At 39.2% G+C, this 21,342-nt stretch overlaps 1 protein-coding gene across 1 annotated transcript; it reads left to right on the top strand.

Moving 5' to 3' along the window:
* The first annotated feature begins 3,047 nt into the window (after window positions 1-3,047).
* On the top strand, window positions 3,048-14,498 carry LOC111780423 (amidase 1-like). Its single transcript, XM_023660823.1, has 10 exons — window positions 3,048-3,059; window positions 5,087-5,315; window positions 5,629-5,781; window positions 6,404-6,528; window positions 6,620-6,745; window positions 8,672-8,854; window positions 12,478-12,625; window positions 12,734-12,905; window positions 14,001-14,135; window positions 14,218-14,498. The coding sequence occupies exons 2-10, from the start codon at window positions 5,209-5,211 to the stop codon at window positions 14,356-14,358; spliced, it is 1,290 nt and encodes a 429-aa protein (XP_023516591.1). The 5' UTR covers window positions 3,048-3,059; window positions 5,087-5,208; the 3' UTR covers window positions 14,359-14,498.
* The last annotated feature ends 6,844 nt before the right edge of the window (window positions 14,499-21,342 follow it).

Below are 21,342 nucleotides of genomic sequence, written 5' to 3'. Positions count from 1 at the left end.
AGTCGTTCCTCCAAACCAATTTCTTTATCTTAAGAGAAGAATAAGGAAGAGGTTTTGTGAAGAAATCGGGCCTCGAAAACTCCTAGAATCGGCTAGCCAATAAGAATTTCTCTATTTTTACTCCAGCGAGAAATCATATTTTGGACGAATTTTGGAAGCGAACATCTTAGGCTACAATCCACGAAAAGGTACGAAAGCAATCCCTAGCTCTTCCTTGTAACACCATCTTTAAGTTTCATGAAGAAATCAAGGGAAGAAACGACATGATCGGAGCTGAGGAGGGCGAGTTTCAAACGGTGGTGCTATATGCCAGCCGCGTCTTCTTCCCGTCTGGAGGAAGAAGACGATGATGTGGCCGCTTCAATTGAACCGACCATGTCAACACAAAACTTGACCTTCCCTTGGATTTTCTCAATTTTAACCCCTTTCTAAACCGTTTCTCATGAAAAACTTTATGGTTCCAGAAAGTAGACACAATGAGGAGTCTGTGAAAGGAAATTTGAGGTAATTAGGATACCGAAAGCTCAAGAACGGAGGTCTCAAACGTCGACAACGAGGTAAGTAGCCACCTTGGACTTTTTGTTAAGACATACTTGTAGGAATCGCTTGGATTTCCATATGAACCCTAAACCAAGTAGGAACTATGGATACATGAAAGAAAAACCCTAGGAACCGTGAGTTAAGGCCTTGAATCGAACAAATAACTCGGGATTTAGGTAACGTTAAAATAACCAATTAGATGAACTCCGCTGCCTATGAAATTTTAATAGTGAGTATATTATAGCATTTTGAGATTAAATGTGAAATTTGGTGCTTATTGGATAAGGATAAGTAGGTAAACCAAGAAATAGTGCAAAATGACCATAATGCCCCTAAGGAAGACTACCTACGGTTCATGACCTAGATGACCTCCAAATTCTATGAAACTCTGTAGTAGATCTTATTTTATGATTTTTTATGATATGGTGAAGTTTGAAAGTCATTGGAATACGTTAAGTAGCAAAACTAAGAATTATGAGTAAAATGACCAAAATGCCCTTAGGACTACTTATGGAAATTCAAGGTCTATACGTGCTCCAAATGATTTGCTACTTCTTATGAAGTCGATTATGAAGAACATGAAGATATGTTTGAGGTCTCAAGTTGATTGGAGCAAGTTTAGAACCTAAACCAAGTTAGGACCCAAGAAACACCTAAAGGAAACGCCACAAGTATCAAGACTCTTGAACACTCTAAAGAACTCCCTAGTAATCTATGATCTTCTAGAACAACTTACGCTAAGATGGGTTCATATGGTTACAAGTATAAGATACGACTTATGCCTCAAGGAATTAAGAACCTTAGAAACTTACAAGATTAAGAACCAAGAACTACCCAAGTAAGAAGAATGCTAGGTACCACTCAAGGACGAAGGACCAAGGTCCCCGAACTCAGAAACTCAAGAATGCTAGGTAAATCTCTAGTCATGTCCAAAGTGACCCATGACCTCCCACCAAGCGGTGCACAAGAATTCCTCTTCTAGGTGGGATGCCCTGCACCATATTTCCTTTGTAGGATGTCATGCCTCAAGTTTCCCTCACCTAGAAGAGATGCCCTGCAGACTTGCAGGATGCCATATGTTCAAGTATGCACCAAACAAGTGACCTTTATGGTCTATCAAGGGGAGTAGTCTAAGGTCACATAGGAATAAGAAGAGAGCAAGTTACCTTAGCCACAAATCAAGAACCTCCTAAGACTCCCACAGTACAACATGCTCATGACTTAGACTACGCTGCTTGGAACGCATGAAGTCTTGAGTGTAGGTAAGTAGACTGTATTATAGGGCAAGCCCTTGATGCAGTATTAAGACTACATTGCTTGGAACGTAAGAAACCTTGGATGTAGGTTTTCAGACTATGCCACTTGGAATGCATGAAACCTTGGGCATAGGTTAAGCAGACTGTATCGAAAGGCAAGCCCTAAGATGCGGTAAGACTACGTCGCTTGGAACGCATGAAGCCTTGAACGTAGGTTAAGGCTGTGTCGCTTGGAACGCATGAAGCCTTGGACATAGGATTTTCAGGTGCATGTCTAGTGCCATAAATCCTAGGGGGAGTGTCTTGGAGAACAAACCAAGAACAGAACAAGAACCTGGATCAAGATCTTAGTTCTAAGGACAAGAACCAGGAACAAAGGACCAAGAACCAAGAACAAAAACCATAGTACTAAGGCCCTTAAAGTAAAACCAAGGTCCTCAAGAAAGATCAAGATAAGAACCCAAAGCCAAGAACAAGAATTAGAGGGCCTAAATAGTTACAACAAGAACAAGACAACATCAAAGAATGTGGTAACCTAGCATATCAAGGACACGATTAAGAGCCTACTACTTACTGAGTCTTGTACTCATTCCTTATTCTCCATTTTTTTCCAGGTGATAAGGAGCTGGTCGAGGTCGGGAGCAGACTCTGGAGCAGGTGCCATAGACTAACCTCACCCGTCATCCTCAACCCTTTTGTCTTAAAGTGTTTTGTGTTCGTTCCTTGTTTTGTATTCTAACTATTATTTTGTGTTTTAACTAGTATGCTGTGTTTTGAATACTTACGTATAAACTCTATTTTGATATAATGTTTTAAATTTCTTTGTTTTATTTTGCGAAAAATTTATCCAACTTTTTAAGTCATCGAGTCAGCTTGGTCCTACAGTACGTGTTCGTACTGAACATATTAGAAAAGTATTTGATGCACGTATCATACAATCATAAAAGCACGACATGTGCAGATGCCATAGGACACACATCATCTAATCAAGCCAACAGTAAAACCATTTACTTGGTTTCGTGAGACGTTAGTTTAAAGCTACTCATTGAAATCTCATTCTACCCTAAACCTAATTTGCATATATCTCCAAATAATTTAAATTAGCTAAAAAGTAGCAATACTAACTTTAAGCGTCTCGTGTCAAGAATGCCTCCCAACGAGTCAAAAATTGTAGAAAATGGTCCAGATGTATCAGTCCCGAGTCCAATGAATCGACCTCAAAAGGGTATAAAAATATCAAACTCAAGCCAAATCAACGAAGAGGTCAAGCTGGAGGTGTCAAAAAAATGTCTAATTGATTATGAATCAGCCAAATGAGATGAAACGGAGCAATTGTTGTGACTCATTTGGCCAGAAATTTCCTTTCTGGGACGACCTTTTATATTTTTATTTATTTATTATTATTATTCTTAGATTGAGTGTAAATATTATTTGAATTTTTTTCAATTTAAATTCGAACGGGAAGTGCTGTTTCTAATGGCGGAGGGGTGAGTAACGCGTAAAAACCTGCCCTTGAGAGGGGAACAACAGCTGGAAACGACTGCTAATACCCCGTACGCTAAGAAGGAAGAGGAGGAATCCGCCCGAGGAGGAGCTCGCGTCTGATTAGCTAGTTGGTGAGGCAATAGCTTACCAAGCTCATGATCAGTAGCTGGTCCGAGAGGATGATCAGCCTTATATATTATTTATGGAATATATCTTAGATATTATATCTCAATATTCTCTCCTTTATGATTTGATTTATAGTATATTTTATTTTATTCTCAATATTTAATTATTTTATATTTTCCTTATTTGTACGCATTAGTTGTTAGCTTGTATCTTATTTGAGGATATGAATATCAATGAGAATACACACCTTCCATCAAATTCTATTTCTCATTCTTAACCTGAGGCAATAGCTTACCAAGCCGATGATCAGTAGCTGGTCCGGGAGGATGATCAGTCACAAGGTTCAAGTGTATTTTTATTCCTCCCGATAAAAAATACTTTTTAAATTTTTATGGGTTGGGTTGTGAAAAGTTTCGTTTTTCAACCCGAAAAATGTGTTTGTTTGTGAACTTTTAATATATTTTATCTAAAATTGTATCCGAATAATTATAAATTGTGGATAAATAAAACTGACAAAAAAAAATGAGGAATCCGCCCGAGGAGGAGCTCGCGTCTGATTAGCTAGTTGGTGAGGCAATAGCTTACCAAGCTCATGATCAGTAGCTGGTCCGAGAGGATGATCAGCCTTATATATTATTTATGGAATATATCTTAGATATTATATCTCAATATTCTCTCCTTTATGATTTGATTTATAGTATATTTTATTTTATTCTCAATATTTAATTATTTTATATTTTCCTTATTTGTACGCATTAGTTGTTAGCTTGTATCTTATTTGAGGATATGAATATCAATGAGAATACACACCTTCCATCAAATTCTATTTCTCATTCTTAACCTGAGGCAATAGCTTACCAAGCCGATGATCAGTAGCTGGTCCGGGAGGATGATCAGTCACAAGGTTCAAGTGTATTTTTATTCCTCCCGATAAAAAATACTTTTTAAATTTTTATGGGTTGGGTTGTGAAAAGTTTCGTTTTTCAACCCGAAAAATGTGTTTGTTTGTGAACTTTTAATATATTTTATCTAAAATTGTATCCGAATAATTATAAATTGTGGATAAATAAAACTGACAAAAAAAAAAAAAAGATTGACAACCCAATCTGAAAATAGAGGGTTGGGTTGTGAAAAGTTTAGTATAGGGTTTCGTTTTCCAACCCGAAAATGTGTTTGTGAACTTTTTAATATATTTTATCTAAGATTGTATCCGAATTATTATAAATGGTGGATAAATAAAATTGAAATTTTTTTTGACAACCCAACCCGAGAATAGAGGGTTCGGTTGTGAAAAGTTTCGTTTTCCAACCCGAAAATGTGTTTGTTTGTGAACTTTTAATATATTTTTATCTAAGATTATACCAGAATTATAAATTGTGGATAAATAAAACTGACCAAAACAAATTTGACAACCCAACCGAAAATAGAGGGTTGGTTGTGAAAAGGTTCGTATTGGGTTGGATTACCAATCCAACCAACCCGAACCAACCCGAACCGTTGGGTTAGGTCAAAAAAAAAATTCCTCGATCCAACCAACCTGGCCCATCTACACCCCTAGAATTCCTAGAATTGTTATTGAAAATTTTAAAAGTTTAATAGTATTTTTTATTTATTTATTAATTTAACATTTTATTTTCATAGAATCCGTTATTTTCAAATATAATTTTTGGGCATTTCAGTAACCATTTTTTTAATTCAGCTCTCTTCCTCTTTCATTGTTCTGGTCTTCTCTGCAATTTCCAGCCATTATTAGGGTTTTCGGAGTGGATTTGGATCAGGGAGACCGATCTCAGGTCTTGCAATGGCTGTGCAGGATCATGGAGCTTTCATAGAGAAATTCATCCTGCAACAGAGCTCCCCGTCCGATCCACTTCCCTTGACTGGCCTCACTTTCGCTGTTAAAGACATGTAAGTTTCCGATTCTTTACTCTTTGGTGATTAACAGGTTGTGAAATCTGAAATATCTGTATGAGTATTCTTGATAGAATCAAAAGATTTCATGAAGGTTTTGGTGATAACAGGTTTTGAAATCTTGTAGATATTGGTTTTAGATCGCAACTGGTTGTTAGTGTGTGCAAGTCGAAGCATAGTTCGATAAAATAATTCTTGGTTCTGTGTTTATATTAGTATCTTGGTCCTTGAATTATCAACGTAACAGTTTTTCTACATGAAATTGGGGTATTGAAGTCAAACCTCTCACATTGGTATTTGAACCAAACAGATTTGATATGGAGGGATATGTAACTGGTTTTGGAAATCCTGAATGGCTAAGGACTCACCCACCTGCCAATCAAACAGCGCCAGCCGTGTTGGCTATCCTAAGAGGAGGAGCCACTTGCATCGGCAAGACTATCATGGATGAAATGGCCTTCAGGTAACAAGAAAACGTACCCTTTACCTTTTTTCCCGTTAGCTTTCATTTTTTTCAATTGATAACAAACAAACAATCCATAAGCTTTGCCACTTGGGATACAGGGGATAATAATTATTCTTATGACCTGCACGTCAATTCTATAATTGTGTTAAGATTGTGGGCTAAAAAACTTGACGAGAAAGTTTAGTGATTCTATAATTCTATAATTGTTAGTGGTTCTTGACGAGAAAGTTTAGGAAGCTAGTTAGTGTTTTCTCCCCTATAAATAGATACATACAACAACAAACAGAATTGAAAACCTAAACAGAATTGAAAAAAGTGCTTAATGTTTCTTTGTTCCAAAACATCTCACCCCTCAAATTTTTTCTTTGCTTCTTTTATTTGTTTTGACATATTGTGATTGTGGGTCAATTCCAACAAAGACTTAATTCTTATCATTCTTTTTCAATCAGACAGCTCTGCATTAAAATTGGTTAAAACATGAACGTGAACCAATTGATTTTTATCAGGTTTCTAAATGGTAATTGAAATGCTTTGACCAAATCATTCATCCGAACACGCAGGCTTTTGAGTGAGTCTTTATATTAGTGGAATCACTAATTTGATAATCATATTTTGTCAGTATAAGTGGGGAAAACTTTCATTATGGCACACCCCGAAACCCATATGCATCAGATCGTATACCTGGAGGATCTTCCAGCGGCTCTGCTGTTGCTGTTGGTGCAAAGCTTGTGGATTTCTCCTTAGGCAAGTTCTTAGTTCCAAGACGTTGAATAATTTGTGATTCCATGCCTTGTACTGGGTAAAACATTGTAAAAGACCTTACCTAGATTTGTAGGAACCGATACTGGAGGTAGCGTAAGAGTGCCTGCTTCTTATTGTGGAATTCTTGGATTCCGGCCTTCACATGGTGTGGTCTCTACATCTGGAGTAATACCCATGACGCAGAGCTTCGATACAGTAGGTAATGTGTAATGTCTCATTGTCACTTTGTCCACCTCTTCTTTTCTAGATTTTTTTTCTACTAAGGCCCTTTGGTAATTGTCATGCAAAGTTGTTATTGTTTNAGCCAATTGATTTTTATCAGGTTTCTAATTGGTAATTTAAATGCTTTGACCAAATCATTCATCCGAACACGCAGGCTTTTGAGTGAGTTTTTATATTAGTGGAATCACTAATTTGATAATCATATTTTGTCAGTATAAGTGGGGAAAACTTTCATTATGGCACACCCCGAAACCCATATGCATCAGATCGTATACCTGGAGGATCTTCCAGCGGCTCTGCTGTTGCTGTTGGTGCAAAGCTTGTGGATTTCTCCTTAGGCAAGTTCTTAGTTCCAAGACGTTGAATAATTTGTGATTCCATGCCTTGTACTGGGTAAAACATTGTAAAAGACCTTACCTAGATTTGTAGGAACCGATACTGGAGGTAGCGTAAGAGTGCCTGCTTCTTATTGTGGAATTCTTGGATTCCGGCCTTCACATGGTGTGGTCTCTACATCTGGAGTAATACCCATGACGCAGAGCTTCGATACAGTAGGTAATGTGTAATGTCTCATTGTCACTTTGTCCACCTCTTCTTTTCTAGATTTTTTTTCTACTAAGGCCCTTTGGTAATTGTCATGCAAAGTTGTTATTGTTTCCTTTTTCTCTTCACTTATTACTTTTAAATTTTATAAGTAAAAGGTCCTTTGACTAATATTTGTGAAAATCCAATACTGCATAATTTGTTGAAGATTGTTGGGAGAGGAGTCCCACATCGCTAATTAATGAGTTGATTATGGGTCCCACATCGGCTAATTAATGAGTTGATTATGGGTCCCACATCGGCTAATTAATGAGTTGATTATGGGTCCCACATCGGCTAATTAATGAGTTGATTATGGGTCCCACATCGGCTAATTAATGAGTTGATATACCCAGGGTGTAGCCGATTAATTACTCAACTAATACCCATTATAAAAATAAGGAATACATCGGTACGAGACCTTTTGAGGAAACCAAAGCAAAACCATGTCAATAGAATCCTCAAATGTTGAACAAAGAAGTTGTGAGCCTCGAAGGTGTAGTAAAAAAGTTACTCAAGTGTCGAACAAAGGTGTTCTTTGTTTGAAGGCTCCAAAGAAGGAGTCAAGCCTCAATTAAGGGGAGGTTGTTCGAGAGCTCCATGACCCTCAGGGGAGACTCTATGGTGTACTTTGTTCGAGAGGAGGATTGTTGGGTGAGGAGTCTCACATCGGCTAATTTAGGAGTTGATTAGGTTTATAACTCTATGGTGTACTTTGTTCGAGAGGAGGATTGTTGGGTGAGGAGTCTCACATCGGCTAATTTAGGAGTTGATTAGGTTTATGACTCTATGGTGTACTTTGTTCGAGAGGAGGATTGTTGGGTGAGGAGTCTCACATCGGCTAATTTAGGAGTTGATTAGGTTTATAACTCTATGGTGTACTTTGTTCGAGAGGAGGATTGTTGGGTGAGGAGTCTCACATCGGCTAATTTAGGAGTTGATTAGGTTTATAAAGGAATACATCTCCATTGGTATGAGGCCTTTTCGAGAAACCAAAAGCAAAACCATGAGAGCTTATGATCAAAGTGGACAATATAATACCAATAATACCATGGTGGAGAGTAGTGGTTTCTAACATAATTTTCATTATAATCATCACATCATTGTTATGATGATGGCTATGTTTCTCATGATTTTGCATATAGATGATCGATATGATGTTGATTGGTAGCAGAGCCATTGGTTGCTTATAAATAGAATAGAGCCCATAGCTCAAAAAATATTATCTTTTGGAACATGTCATCTCTTTCCTTCAACATTAACCATGATCCTGCCATGTTAAAAAGGTGTACATTTCTTTGACCCCATCTTCTCATTTTAGGTTGGTTTGCCATCGATTCTGACGTATTCAAAAGAGTAGGTCGGCTGCTGCTGCAAGTGCCAGAGGTTGAACATTACAAGCCTACACAGGTGCTGATTGCAGAAGATTGTTTCAAGCTCTCAAGCATTCCTAGTGAGCGATTGACACAAGCTTTTGTTAATTCAGTGAAGAAGTTATTTGGTGGTAAGTTTGACACTCAGTAAGTTATTTTGTATTTTGATTAGTAACATGCTTTCATTGAGGATGAATGAAAAAAAATACATGGCATACAAAAAAATAGTTCAGAAAGTGAGGAGCCAAGCTAAAATAAAAAGGGACTCCAATCAAGCATAATAAGGCCTAAAGTGTAGTTATGAAAGTTTTTGAACACCAAGCCGAAAGAGAGATATTAAACCTAACAAGGGGCTAATTCTCCACCCCGAGAACTCATAAAACTGCACAACAATCGGGCAATGAGTATTAGTTATTGCACAGGTTTTGGTCTTGAGGAATGGATATTTGATATTGGTTAGTGAATGAATCAGGACTTGATTTTCTTCTCATTGCTCCAGAGAGAACTCATTTGAGATCTGGCTTCTTATTTGAAATATTTGGACTATAGCCTTTTTGGCACATTCAACAAAAGATCGGTTTAGAGCCAAAGGTTTGCAAGCGGCTAAGAAACACTTCTTTATTGAATTAACAAAAGCCTTTGTTAATTATTTATCTATGAGTGGCCTTTGTAACCAAATATAGTAGGGTTAGATTTATTAAAAAATGACGGGTCTGTGAGACTTGTACATGATTTATTCTTTGCACGATTCATTAATAGTAGAGTATTTATAGGTGGAAGTTATTAATAGTGGAGGATTTGTAGAAGTTATTAGTCGTTATTAACCGTAGAGTATTTATAGGTGAAATGTATTTATAGGTGAAGTGATTAATCTAGGAGAAGTTGTTAGTAGTGGAGAATTTCTAGAAGAGTTACCAGTAGTGGAGCATTTCTAGAAGAGTTACCATAGTGGAGCATTTCTAGAAGAGTTAGTAGTAGTGGAGCATTTCTAAGAGAGTTTCTAGTAGTGGAGCATTTCTAAGAGAGTTTCTAGTAGTGGAGCATTTCTAAGAGAGTTTATTTATTAGTTGTGGATTATTTTTAGGATAAGAAAAAAAAAATATTGTGATTGAAGTACTGTAGTACAAAGACATTCTCCCCTCAGGTTATCATGTTATTTATTTCATTTTTTTTCTATATGGGTTATTAGTTTTTGTGTACTTTGATGAAGGAGCCCAAACTATGTGATTGAATAAATCCTCCTCTATCTNGAAAGTTTTTGAACACCAAGCCGAAAGAGAGATATTAAACCTAACAAGGGGCTAATTCTCCACCCCGAGAACTCATAAAACTGCACAACAATCGGGCAATGAGTATTAGTTATTGCACAGGTTTTGGTCTTGAGGAATGGATATTTGATATTGGTTAGTGAATGAATCAGGACTTGATTTTCTTCTCATTGCTCCAGAGAGAACTCATTTGAGATCTGGCTTCTTATTTGAAATATTTGGACTATAGCCTTTTTGGCACATTCAACAAAAGATCGATTTAGAGACAAAGGTTTGCAAGCGGCTAAGAAACACTTCTTTATTGAATTAACAAAACCCTTTGTTAGTTATTTATCTATGAGTTATCTTTGTAACCAAATATAGTAGGGTTAGATTTATTAAAAAATGACGTGTAAGCTTGACTTGTACATGATTTATTCTTTGCATGATTTATTAATAGTAGAGTATTTATAGGTGAAGTTATTAATCATGGAGCATTTGTAGGAGAAGTTATTAGTAGTGGAACATTTCTAGAAATATTAGTCATGGAACATTTTTAGGAGAAATTACTAGTAGTGGAGCATTTTTAGTAGAAGAATTGTTAGTGCTTCTTCCCTCTAAATAGCCACACAACAAAATTTTTAAAAAATATTGTACTTGAAATCCTGTGGTACAAAGGAACTCTCCCCTTGAGTTATCGTGTTATTTTTTTTCGTTTCTTTTTGTTTCGGTTATTTGTTTCCATGTGCTTAGATCGAGTGTCAAAACCATTATCTAGGATCAGAGCTAGGATGCCGAAACAAATGCTGTCATTGCATAAAGTCATTGGGGGAGATGTGACGACGATACAAAACGAGAAGGAGAGGAGTGTAACGCTTGTTGGATTTCGATAATCAGCGAGGGAAATCCCTTCTTCTCGGTGAGAGGAAATTTTCGACAAAAGGTTGTTGAAAAAAAAAAAAATGCGTAAAAATAACAAAGAGAGAGAGAAAGGCTGATATTCTAAACCGAATGCTGTGGCCACTCTCCTACAAAATTGCCCTCTAAAACTTTTGTGGTTCATTTGACCGAATGCTGTGGCCACTCTCCTACAAAATTGCCCTCTAAAACTTTTGTGGTTCATTTGACATGTTTGTCAAATGAACGGGGTATTCTGAAATCGTGTGATCGTGTGAATCTAAATAAGGAAAAACTAAAAAACTCAGGTTTTATCACAACGCTCACGTACCCCTTGATCTAAATAAGGAAAAACTGAAAAACTCAGGTTTTATCTAACAACGCTCACGTACCTGTTACTCACAAAGAGTAACTATGTAGCGTGATTGATAAAAATGCGTGTTAATTTGTTAGCACATGGCGTGTGGGTCGCCATCAAACATGGTGACAATATTGAGGGAGCATAAGGGGAGCATAAGGACAGGATGACTCTTGTTGCCATCTACCAAACAGTCCCGGAGGATGTCCTTCTCATGTTTGCAGAGAAAGACTCGACAAAGGCAGCATGGGAGACACAGCAAACAATGCATATGGGTGTAGAATGGATCAAGGAAGCAAAAGTGCAGATTTTGATGGGTGATTTCAAGGCTATCTGCATGAAAGACAGCACTTTACCATGAAGTTGACAATGATCGTCAACGGTATCCACTCGTTAAGAGACAAGATGGAGGAGATCTCCGTCATCAAGAAGTTCCTCCAAGCTGTCTNGTATTAAAGCTAGGATGCTGAAACAAATGTTGTCAATGCACAAAGTCACAGGAGGAGGTGTGATGACAATACAAAGCGGAAAAGGAGAGGAGTGTAATGCTCCAGTACCTCTTACTCACGAAGAGTAACTATGTAGCGTGGTCAATAAACATGCATGTTAATTTACAGGAACCTGGCGTGTGAAATGCCATTGAGCATTGTGACGACATCAAGGAACATAAGACAGGACTGACTCTTGTTACCATCTACCAAGCAATCCTAGAGGATGTTCTTCTCATGTCGGCAGAGAAAGACTCGACAAAGGCAACGTGGGAGACACTGCAAACAATGCATGTGGATGTAGAATAAGTCAAGGAAGCAAAAGTGCAGATTTTGATGGGTGATTTCAAGGCTATCCGCATGAAAGACGGTGAGTTGGTGAACGACTTTACCATGAAGTTGACGATGATCGTCAACGATATTCACTCATTAACAGACAAGGTGGAGGAGATCTCCGTCATCAAGAAGTTCCTCCAAGCTGTCTCCGAGATCATACAGATTGTTGCCTCCATTGAGCCGTCAACAACCTTAAGAACATGTCGGTTGAGGAAGTCAACAACCTCAAGAAAAAATATTAACATAATTTGGAGTTCATCTTCTAGATATAAATTTTCCATTGGGATGGATGATTACTTATTTAAGCCTTCAACTACAGGCCATTTTATAAAATAAATTGGCCTTGGGAATACTTGAATTCATCTCTGCTTTCGAATATAAATTTTCAATTGTTATGTACAATTACTAACTTGAGCCTTCAACTGCAGGCAATCTTATAAAACAGATTAGCATCGGGAGTTATGTTGAGGACAAAGTTCCAAGTTTGAAGCATTTCATGATTGAAGAAAACGATGGCTATAAGCATATCATTCCATCCTTGGCTGCTCTTGTAAGGTCTAAGGTATTGCTTCAGAGGTATTGATCTTTGGATGAACTGCTACTCAAATTCTGCGAGATAATTGATTGTGATGTATAATTGTGTTGAATTAAGTAATGATCTTCACCCTCTTTTTATGCTTGTAGGCATGAGTTCAAAAGCAATCACGGAGAATGGGTTAGGTCCTATAGTTCTCATTTGGGCCCAGGAAAATCAGAACGAATATCAGAATACATCAGGGTGGCAACGGATGAAAATACTGATCTAAGTCGCTCCGTTCAAATTGAACTGCGTGTAGCTCTTGCAGCTCTTCTTGAAGTATTATCTCTCTCTCTCTCTCTCTCTCTCTCTCTCACACAATTTACTAAAATTTTAAACTGAAATAATTCCAACTTAAAAATATTTGCATTTTGATTTCTACTGTTAACTTCCGTTGCTTTTTGTGTTGACTAAAAATGTGTTCTACGAGACAAACAAAAAATATTAATGGTAGCTATCTGTAATTTTGTCGGACTTTTTCCTTTTTGGTCAGGATAGGGAGTTAGGGAGTTGGGTAGGCAGAATTTAGTTTAGTTTGTTGAAGATTGTTAGTGGTTTGGGGGTTGATCATGGAGCTTTATTCAAAGTGAACAATATCATATCATTGTGGAGGTCATGATTTCTAACATGGTGTCAGAGTTATGTCCTTAGCTTAGCCATGTCAATAGAATCCTCAAATGTCGAACAAAAAAGTTGAGAGTTTCGAATGTGTAGTCAAAAGTGACTCAAGTGTCGAACCGAAAGTGTACTCAAAAGTGACTCAAGTGTCGAACAAAGGGTTTTCTTTGTTTGAGGGTTCCAGAGAAGGAGTCGAACCTCAATTAAGGGGAGGTTGTTCAAAATTTCCATAGATCTCAGGGGAGGCTCTATGGTGTATTTTGTTCGAGGGGAGTATGGTTGAGAATAGAGTCTCGAAGGTGTAGTCAAAAGTGACTCAAGTGTCTAACAAAGGGTTTTCTTTGTTTGAGGGCTCCAGGGCAGGAGTCGAGTCTCGATTAAGGAGAGGTTGTTCGAAAGCTCCATAGATCTCAGGGGAGGCTCTATGGTGTATTTTGTTCGAAGGAAGAATTGTTGAGAATAGTCTCGAAGGTGTAGTCAAGAGTTCTCAAGTTTCTAACAAAGAGTTTTCTTTGTTTGAGGGCTCCAGAGAAGGAGTCGAGTCTCGATTAAGGGGAGGTTGTTCGAAAGTTCCATAGATCTCAGGGGAGGCTCTATGGTGTACTTTGTTCGAGGGGATGATGGTTGAGATTTGTTGGGGGAGTCCCACCTTAGCTAATTAAGGGAATGATCCTGAGTTTATAAGTAATGAAAAGTAAATACTACTCAAAGTAGACAATATCATACCATCTTAAGAGAGTTGCCGTTATGTATCAGGATTTTGGAGTTCTTGTAATTCCTACAGTCCCAGGCCCCCCTCCGAAACTAAGAACAGACATCTCGGAGCTACACGACTTTCGTGCAAAGGCTTTCAGTTTGCTCTCCATTGCTTCGGTCTCCGGAATCTGCCAGGTTCTCTCTCATTCTTTCTCTCTCACTCTTGAAAGTTAAAGCAACCATATTGATGTATTTCTTGCCACCAACTAATGTGCAGGCTACCATACCTCTAGGACTGTACAACGGCCTTCCTGTGTCTATATCTTTGCTAGCAAAACATGGTTCAGATGGGTTTTTGCTCAATGTTGTTGACACTCTTTACAGCACTCTAAAACAAGAAGTTGAGGCAAGCTACTAAGAAGTTGAGGTATTATCCACTGAATAATTTGAGAGATTTGATTTTTCATCCTTTCATGTATTCTTTGTATGATCATGTATTGTTTGTATGATTATGAATCAAGTTTTCTTTTTCTAGCAAGTTGATTGTGGAATGAAATATTTGATTTCAACGGCTACTAGATATTGTCCTTTTTGGGCTTTCCTTTTCTGGCTTTCCCTTAAGGCTTTAAAACGCGTATGCTAGGGGAAGGTTTCCACACCCTTATAAATGGTGTTTCGCTCTCCTCCCAGATCCACCGTTAGCAGAAAAGCCCAGGCTTTAAAAACGCGTTTGCTAGGGGAAGGTTTCCACGTGTTTGCTAGGGGAAGGTTTCCACACCTTTATAAAGAGTGTTTTGTGCTCTCCTCCCAGATCCACCTAGTAGATATTGTCCTCTTTGGGCTTCTAAGTTTTCCACACCTTTATAAATGGTGTTTTGTGCTCTCCTCCCAGATCCACCGTTAGCAGATATTGTCCTCCTTGGGCTTCCTCTCAAGGCTTTAAAAACGCGTTTACTAGGGGGAGGTTTCCACACCTTTATAAATGGTGTTTTGTTCTCCTCCCCAACCAATGTGGGACATCACAATCCACCCCCTTTCGGGGCCCAACGTCCTCGCTGGCACTTGTTCCTTTCTCCAATCGATGTAGGACTGCTACCAAATCCACCTCCCTTCAGGGCCCAGCATCCTTACTGGCACACTGCCTCGTGTCTACCCCCCTTCAGGGAACAGCGAGAAGGTTGGCACAACGTCCGGTGTCTGGCTCTGATACCATTTGTAACGGCCCAAATCCACCGCTAGCAAATATTGTCCTCTTTGGGCTTTCTCTTCTGGACTTCCCCCAAGACTTTAAAACAAGTTTGATAGTGGAAGGTTTCTACACCACCTTATAAATGATGTTTTGTTCTCCTCCCCAATCAATGTGTGACATCACAGTATTGGGGCGTACATTGAACTCGACAACCCGAACCGACTCAACCTGAATTATAGGAGTTGGGTTGGGTTATATAACCTTTCGAGTTGGCTGGGTTAGTTTTCTGGAACTGAATATAGCATTTCAAGTTGAATTGGGTTAGTTTTCTCGGACGGAATGTGTGACGACCTGAATTTTAGGAAAATAGGTTTATAATCGTAAGAAATCAAATTGAAATCGATAAAATTAAAATTTAACTCGTCACTATGATTTTGAATTTTTGAGTTAGAAAACACGGATTCGATCTCCAATAAATACGCCTACCTACGAATTTCAAACAATTAATTTTATCAATTATAGAAAAAGATAAACGCATTCAAAGTAAGACTTCTTGAATTCTTACAGTTTTTTCGACCTTAATTAAAAACAATTTCTTCAATCATTTTCTCTCTGGACTCCTTCACAAAATTTGTTTAGAATAATATTCTGAAGTAGAACGGACAATTTTTAGACGTATTCCAACACCTAAGTACTCGGATACATACAAAAACGATGTTCTTGAAAAATGCAACGAACCTTAGGGATAAAAAAGTCATTTTTCAAAATTTAAGGAAATTTCAAAATTTTTAGAAAAAGTGTAGATTTTTAAATTATATTTTGAAAATGAAAAATTACCAAAAATATCTTTGGAGTTTGAAATATTTATGAAAATGCCACCGCTAAAAAGTTTGATATGCTATAGTGAAGCGCCCCGTTTGGATCTTCTCCAAACTTGGATAGCCTCTAGAAGATGCAAACCTCGTCACATCCAATGGTTAGAAATTGAAAATGAAGTAAGTTGTGTCAATTGATATTAACATGACAAGTAAGTTTATCGTTCACGAGTTGTTCGTAATTACAGCTGGGTCAAAAGTCTTTTTTACCCCTGTAATTATATTTTTCACCTTAAGTACCAATCATAAACTAAGTCCCTCTCGAGCTAGTGAGAGAGTGAGATCTCATTGTTCAAGTTTCGAAATTAGTACTTAAAGAAACTACTGATCTATTTACCATATCTCATCCATGTAAATCAAAGGGCAAGCCAACACATGCACGGGTTCATAACTCAATCTAGATTAAATTCGAGCCGCATATAATCATCTTGTGAAATATTAATCTTCTCCGTTAATGAATTTATAAAAAAAATATTAAATATTTCATGGTCTAGTCTTATACAGACCCATAGTATAGGATACTCCACTCACATATCTCCACTTGAATGATTTGAATCAAATCATTTGGATCACATCAATAGTGTAAGCAGAATGAGACACTCAACTTTATCCATATACTATACACTCTTATTACTTGACCATGATTGTAACGCCCCTAATTTTCTCCACCCTAATTAGCGACGTTACTTTATACTCATCAAATCAACAGGACAAGAGTCCACACGGAAACAGTCTCGATAACGAAAAATGCATTCATCAATTTAAGCAGTTCATACCTAGGAAAAACAATTGCGACAACCTAGCCTAGAAGTAATCAACANTCCACACGGAAACAGTCTCGATAACGAAAAATGCATTCATCAATTTAAGCAGTTCATACCTAGGAAAAACAATTGCGACAACCTAGCCTAGAAGTAATCAACAGAGACTAAANTTTTTTTTTTTTTTTTTTTTTTTTTTTTTTTTTTTTTTTTTTTCTCTCCTCTCTCATCAGAAGGTGTACCGTTACAATGATTCTCTTATATATTCAACGGTATATTGTTCAAGATTACATTAATAACTTTGGATTTTTCAAACAATTGATAACATTAAATTGCAAATAAAATAATTAATTACGAAGTTTTAGAATATAAATGCCAACATTATGAACATCATCTATGTAACTCTAATTTTCCCGACTTTCTGGACTAGCTTCGAGACTAATCGGGTTTTGGAAGCACTAGGGTGAACCATGGGTGCTCGGTCTAATAGAAATGTCTTCACCATGGTCATTGTGAAACTGTACTAACTCTAGCACCAAACAAAACACTGGTTAATTGAACTGTTAGCAAATCCGTACCGAAATAAACTTAAATGAGAGAGAGAAAAAGCCGTTATTATTTGTTGTTTTTAAATTCAGTCAAACGAGGGAGGGAAGGAAAACGTGGGATAGTTATGGACATTTTTAGCGTTACGAAAACTTATAAATAGGCCTTTACTTCTCAATGTAAGAGCAGAGAACAAGAGAGAGGAGAGCAAAGAGAACAGAGCACAGAGCAAGTAGAACAGAGCAAGCGGAGAGAAAAGGTGTAGAACAGAAAGCGTAATAGAAAAAAGGGTTTTGAGAATCCTTTGTTTGTCTCCTTGTCTCTCCCCTCTCGACACCCGTAGAGTTATCAGTTAGTTTCAGAGCGAGCGTCTATTTTCTACAAGTGGGTATCAGAGCGACTTTTAATTTCAATAGAAATTACAGCTACTTCGAAAAAACAGCCTATTTAGGCTATGTAAAGGGACCGGCTTCCCAGAAACGTTAATGCCCTAGGCCCCGTCCAATAGCCAGCCCCGTCCTAGAGAAAACTCCCTCCAAATAGAAAACTAGTCATTCGTCTAAATCTTAGTCTGAACGGATCTGAATTTTTTTATTTTAAAAAATTCAACCCTAACTCAAAAAAGACAACCTTAAACTCAAAAAAGGAAAAAAAAAAAAAAACATAACTGAACCGAACATTTATGATTTGAACTGGATAATCTAAATTAGTCTAGTTCTTGAGTCATTTGAGTACCTCTAATTCCAACAATTGTGATGAACATCAATAACTATTCAATTATCTTATACTAATGTACAAGTCATCTATGGGTAAATTACTGTTTCAGTGCGGTACCAAATCAAGGCAAACTCTGAATACTAGATATGATCTCAAAATAACAGGGGTCAAGGTCGGCCAGTGAGACGATGGGGGATAAGTTTCATCGTCGAGAGAGAAACAGCCTGCACCACCAGCTAAGGCCCTTAAATGACCGCTTAGTGATAAAAGAGGTAGGGGTGCAGAGACAACCAGGAGGTTTGTCTAGAAGCAGCCACCATTGAAAGAGTGCGTCATAGCTCACTGACCGAGCGCTCTTGCGTCGAAGATGAACGGGGCTAAGTGATAAGCTTCATTGTCAAGAGAGAAACAGCCTGGATCACCAACTAAGGCCCCTAAATGACCGCTCAATGATAAAGGAGGTAGGGGTGCAGAGACAACAAGGAGGTTTGTTTAGAAGCAGCCACCATTGAAAGAGTGCGTCATAGCTCACTGACCGAGCGCTCTTGCGTCGAAGATGAACGGGGCTAAGTGATAAGCTTCATTGTCGAGAGAGAAATAGCCTGGATCACCAACTAAGGCCCCTAAATGACCGCTCAATGATAAAGGAGGTAGGGGTGCAGAGACAACAAGGAGGTTTGTCTAGAAGCAGCCACCATTGAAAGAGTGCGTCATAGCTCACTGACCGAGTGCTCTTGCGCCGAAGATGAACGGGGCTAAGTGATAAGCTTCATTGTCGAGAGAGAAACAGCCTGGATCACCAACTAAGGCCCCTAAATGACCGCTCAATGATAAAGGAGGTAGGGGTGCAGAGACAACAAGGAGGTTTGTCTAGAAGCAGCCACCATTGAAAGAGTGCGTCATAGCTCACTGACCGAGTGCTCTTGCGCCGAAGATGAACGGGGCTAAGTGATAAGCTTCATTGTCGAGAGAGAAACAGCCTGGATCACCAACTAAGGCCCCTAAATGACCGCTCAATGATAAAGGAGGTAGGGGTGCAGAGACAACAAGGAGGTTTGTCTAGAAGCAGCCACCATTGAAAGAGTGCGTCATAGCTCACTGACCGAGTGCTCTTGCGCCGAAGATGAACGGGGCTAAGTGATAAGCTTCATTGTCGAGAGAGAAACAGCCTGGATCACCAACTAAGGCCCCTAAATGACCGCTCAATGATAAAGGAGGTAGGGGTGCAGAGACAACAAGGAGGTTTGTCTAGAAGCAGCCACCATTGAAAGAGTGCGTCATAGCTCACTGACCGAGTGCTCTTGCGCCGAAGATGAACGGGGCTAAGTGATAAGCTTCATTGTCGAGAGAGAAACAGCCTGGATCACCAACTAAGGCCCCTAAATGACCGCTCAATGATAAAGGAGGTAGGGGTGCAGAGACAACAAGGAGGTTTGTCTAGAAGCAGCCACCATTGAAAGAGTGCGTCATAGCTCACTGACCGAGTGCTCTTGCGCCGAAGATGAACGGGGCTAAGTGATAAGCTTCATTGTCGAGAGAGAAACAGCCTGGATCACCAACTAAGGCCCCTAAATGACCGCTCAATGATAAAGGAGGTAGGGGTGCAGAGACAACAAGGAGGTTTGTCTAGAAGCAGCCACCATTGAAAGAGTGCGTCATAGCTCACTGACCGAGTGCTCTTGCGCCGAAGATGAACGGGGCTAAGTGATAAGCTTCATTGTCGAGAGAGAAACAGCCTGGATCACCAACTAAGGCCCCTAAATGACCGCTCAATGATAAAGGAGGTAGGGGTGCAGAGACAACAAGGAGGTTTGTCTAGAAGCAGCCACCATTGAAAGAGTGCGTCATAGCTCACTGACCGAGTGCTCTTGCGCCGAAGATGAACGGGGCTAAGTGATAAGCTTCATTGTCGAGAGAGAAACAGCCTGGATCACCAACTAAGGCCCCTAAATGACCGCTCAATGATAAAGGAGGTAGGGGTGCAGAGACAACAAGGAGGTTTGTCTAGAAGCAGCCACCATTGAAAGAGTGCGTCATAGCTCACTGACCGAGTGCTCTTGCGCCGAAGATGAACGGGGCTAAGTGATAAGCTTCATTGTCGAGAGAGAAACAGCCTGGATCACCAACTAAGGCCCCTAAATGACCGCTCAATGATAAAGGAGGTAGGGGTGCAGAGACAACAAGGAGGTTTGTCTAGAAGCAGCCACCATTGAAAGAGTGCGTCATAGCTCACTGACCGAGTGCTCTTGCGCCGAAGATGAACGGGGCTAAGTGATAAGCTTCATTGTCGAGAGAGAAACAGCCTGGATCACCAACTAAGGCCCCTAAATGACCGCTCAATGATAAAGGAGGTAGGGGTGCAGAGACAACAAGGAGGTTTGTCTAGAAGCAGCCACCATTGAAAGAGTGCGTCATAGCTCACTGACCGAGTGCTCTTGCGCCGAAGATGAACGGGGCTAAGTGATAAGCTTCATTGTCGAGAGAGAAACAGCCTGGATCACCAACTAAGGCCCCTAAATGACCGCTCAATGATAAAGGAGGTAGGGGTGCAGAGACAACAAGGAGGTTTGTCTAGAAGCAGCCACCATTGAAAGAGTGCGTCATAGCTCACTGACCGAGTGCTCTTGCGCCGAAGATGAACGGGGCTAAGTGATAAGCTTCATTGTCGAGAGAGAAACAGCCTGGATCACCAACTAAGGCCCCTAAATGACCGCTCAGTGATAAAGGAGGTAGGGGTGCAGAGACAACAAGGAGGTTTGTTTAGAAGCAGCCACCATTGAAAGAGTGCGTCATAGCTCACTGATCGAGCGCTCTTGCGCCGAAGAGGAACAGGGCTAAGCGATCTACAGAACCTGTGGGCTGTTAAAATGCATCGGTAGGGGAGCGTTCCGCCTTAGAGAGAAGTACCTGTGCGAGCAGTGGTAGACGAAGCGAAGCAGGGGTGCAAAGACAACTAGGTGGTTTGTCTAGAAGTAGCCACCATTGAAAGAGTGTGTCATAGCTCACTGATGAGCGCTCTTGCGCTGANGATCTGCCGAAGCTGTGAGATGTTAAAATGCATCGGTAGAGGAGCGTTCCGCCTTAAAGGGAAGTACCCACGCGAGCAGTGGTAGACGAAGCGAAGCGAGAATGTCGGCTTGAGAATCCAATGCCCCGAAAAACCTAAGGGTTACTCAGACATTAATTTCAAATCAGTCTATGTTAGATCAATTAATTGTTTAAATATTTTGAAAATTATAAAAGCTTTATTCAACGAAAAATTTAAATTTGGAAATTAAATAAATAGAATTTTTTTTATGAGTGGATAAGCCATT

Source organism: Cucurbita pepo, chromosome LG18 (genome assembly GCF_002806865.2).
Source record: "Cucurbita pepo subsp. pepo cultivar mu-cu-16 chromosome LG18, ASM280686v2, whole genome shotgun sequence".
NCBI classification, from domain to species: domain Eukaryota; kingdom Viridiplantae; phylum Streptophyta; class Magnoliopsida; order Cucurbitales; family Cucurbitaceae; genus Cucurbita; species Cucurbita pepo.
The sequence above is the reverse complement of the archived record's forward strand: the minus strand, read 5'-3'. Positions and strand labels throughout refer to the sequence as shown.

Coding starts and splice junctions, on each gene's coding strand:
- LOC111780423 (XM_023660823.1), top strand. CDS start 5,209: ATGGCTGTGCAGGATCATGGAGCTTTCATAGAGAAATTCATCCTGCAA. Junction 8,855..12,477: donor AGTGAAGAAGTTATTTGGTG/GTAAGTTTGACA, acceptor CTTCAACTGCAG/GCAATCTTATAAAACAGATT. Junction 12,906..14,000: donor CTCTTGCAGCTCTTCTTGAA/GTATTATCTCTC, acceptor GTTATGTATCAG/GATTTTGGAGTTCTTGTAAT.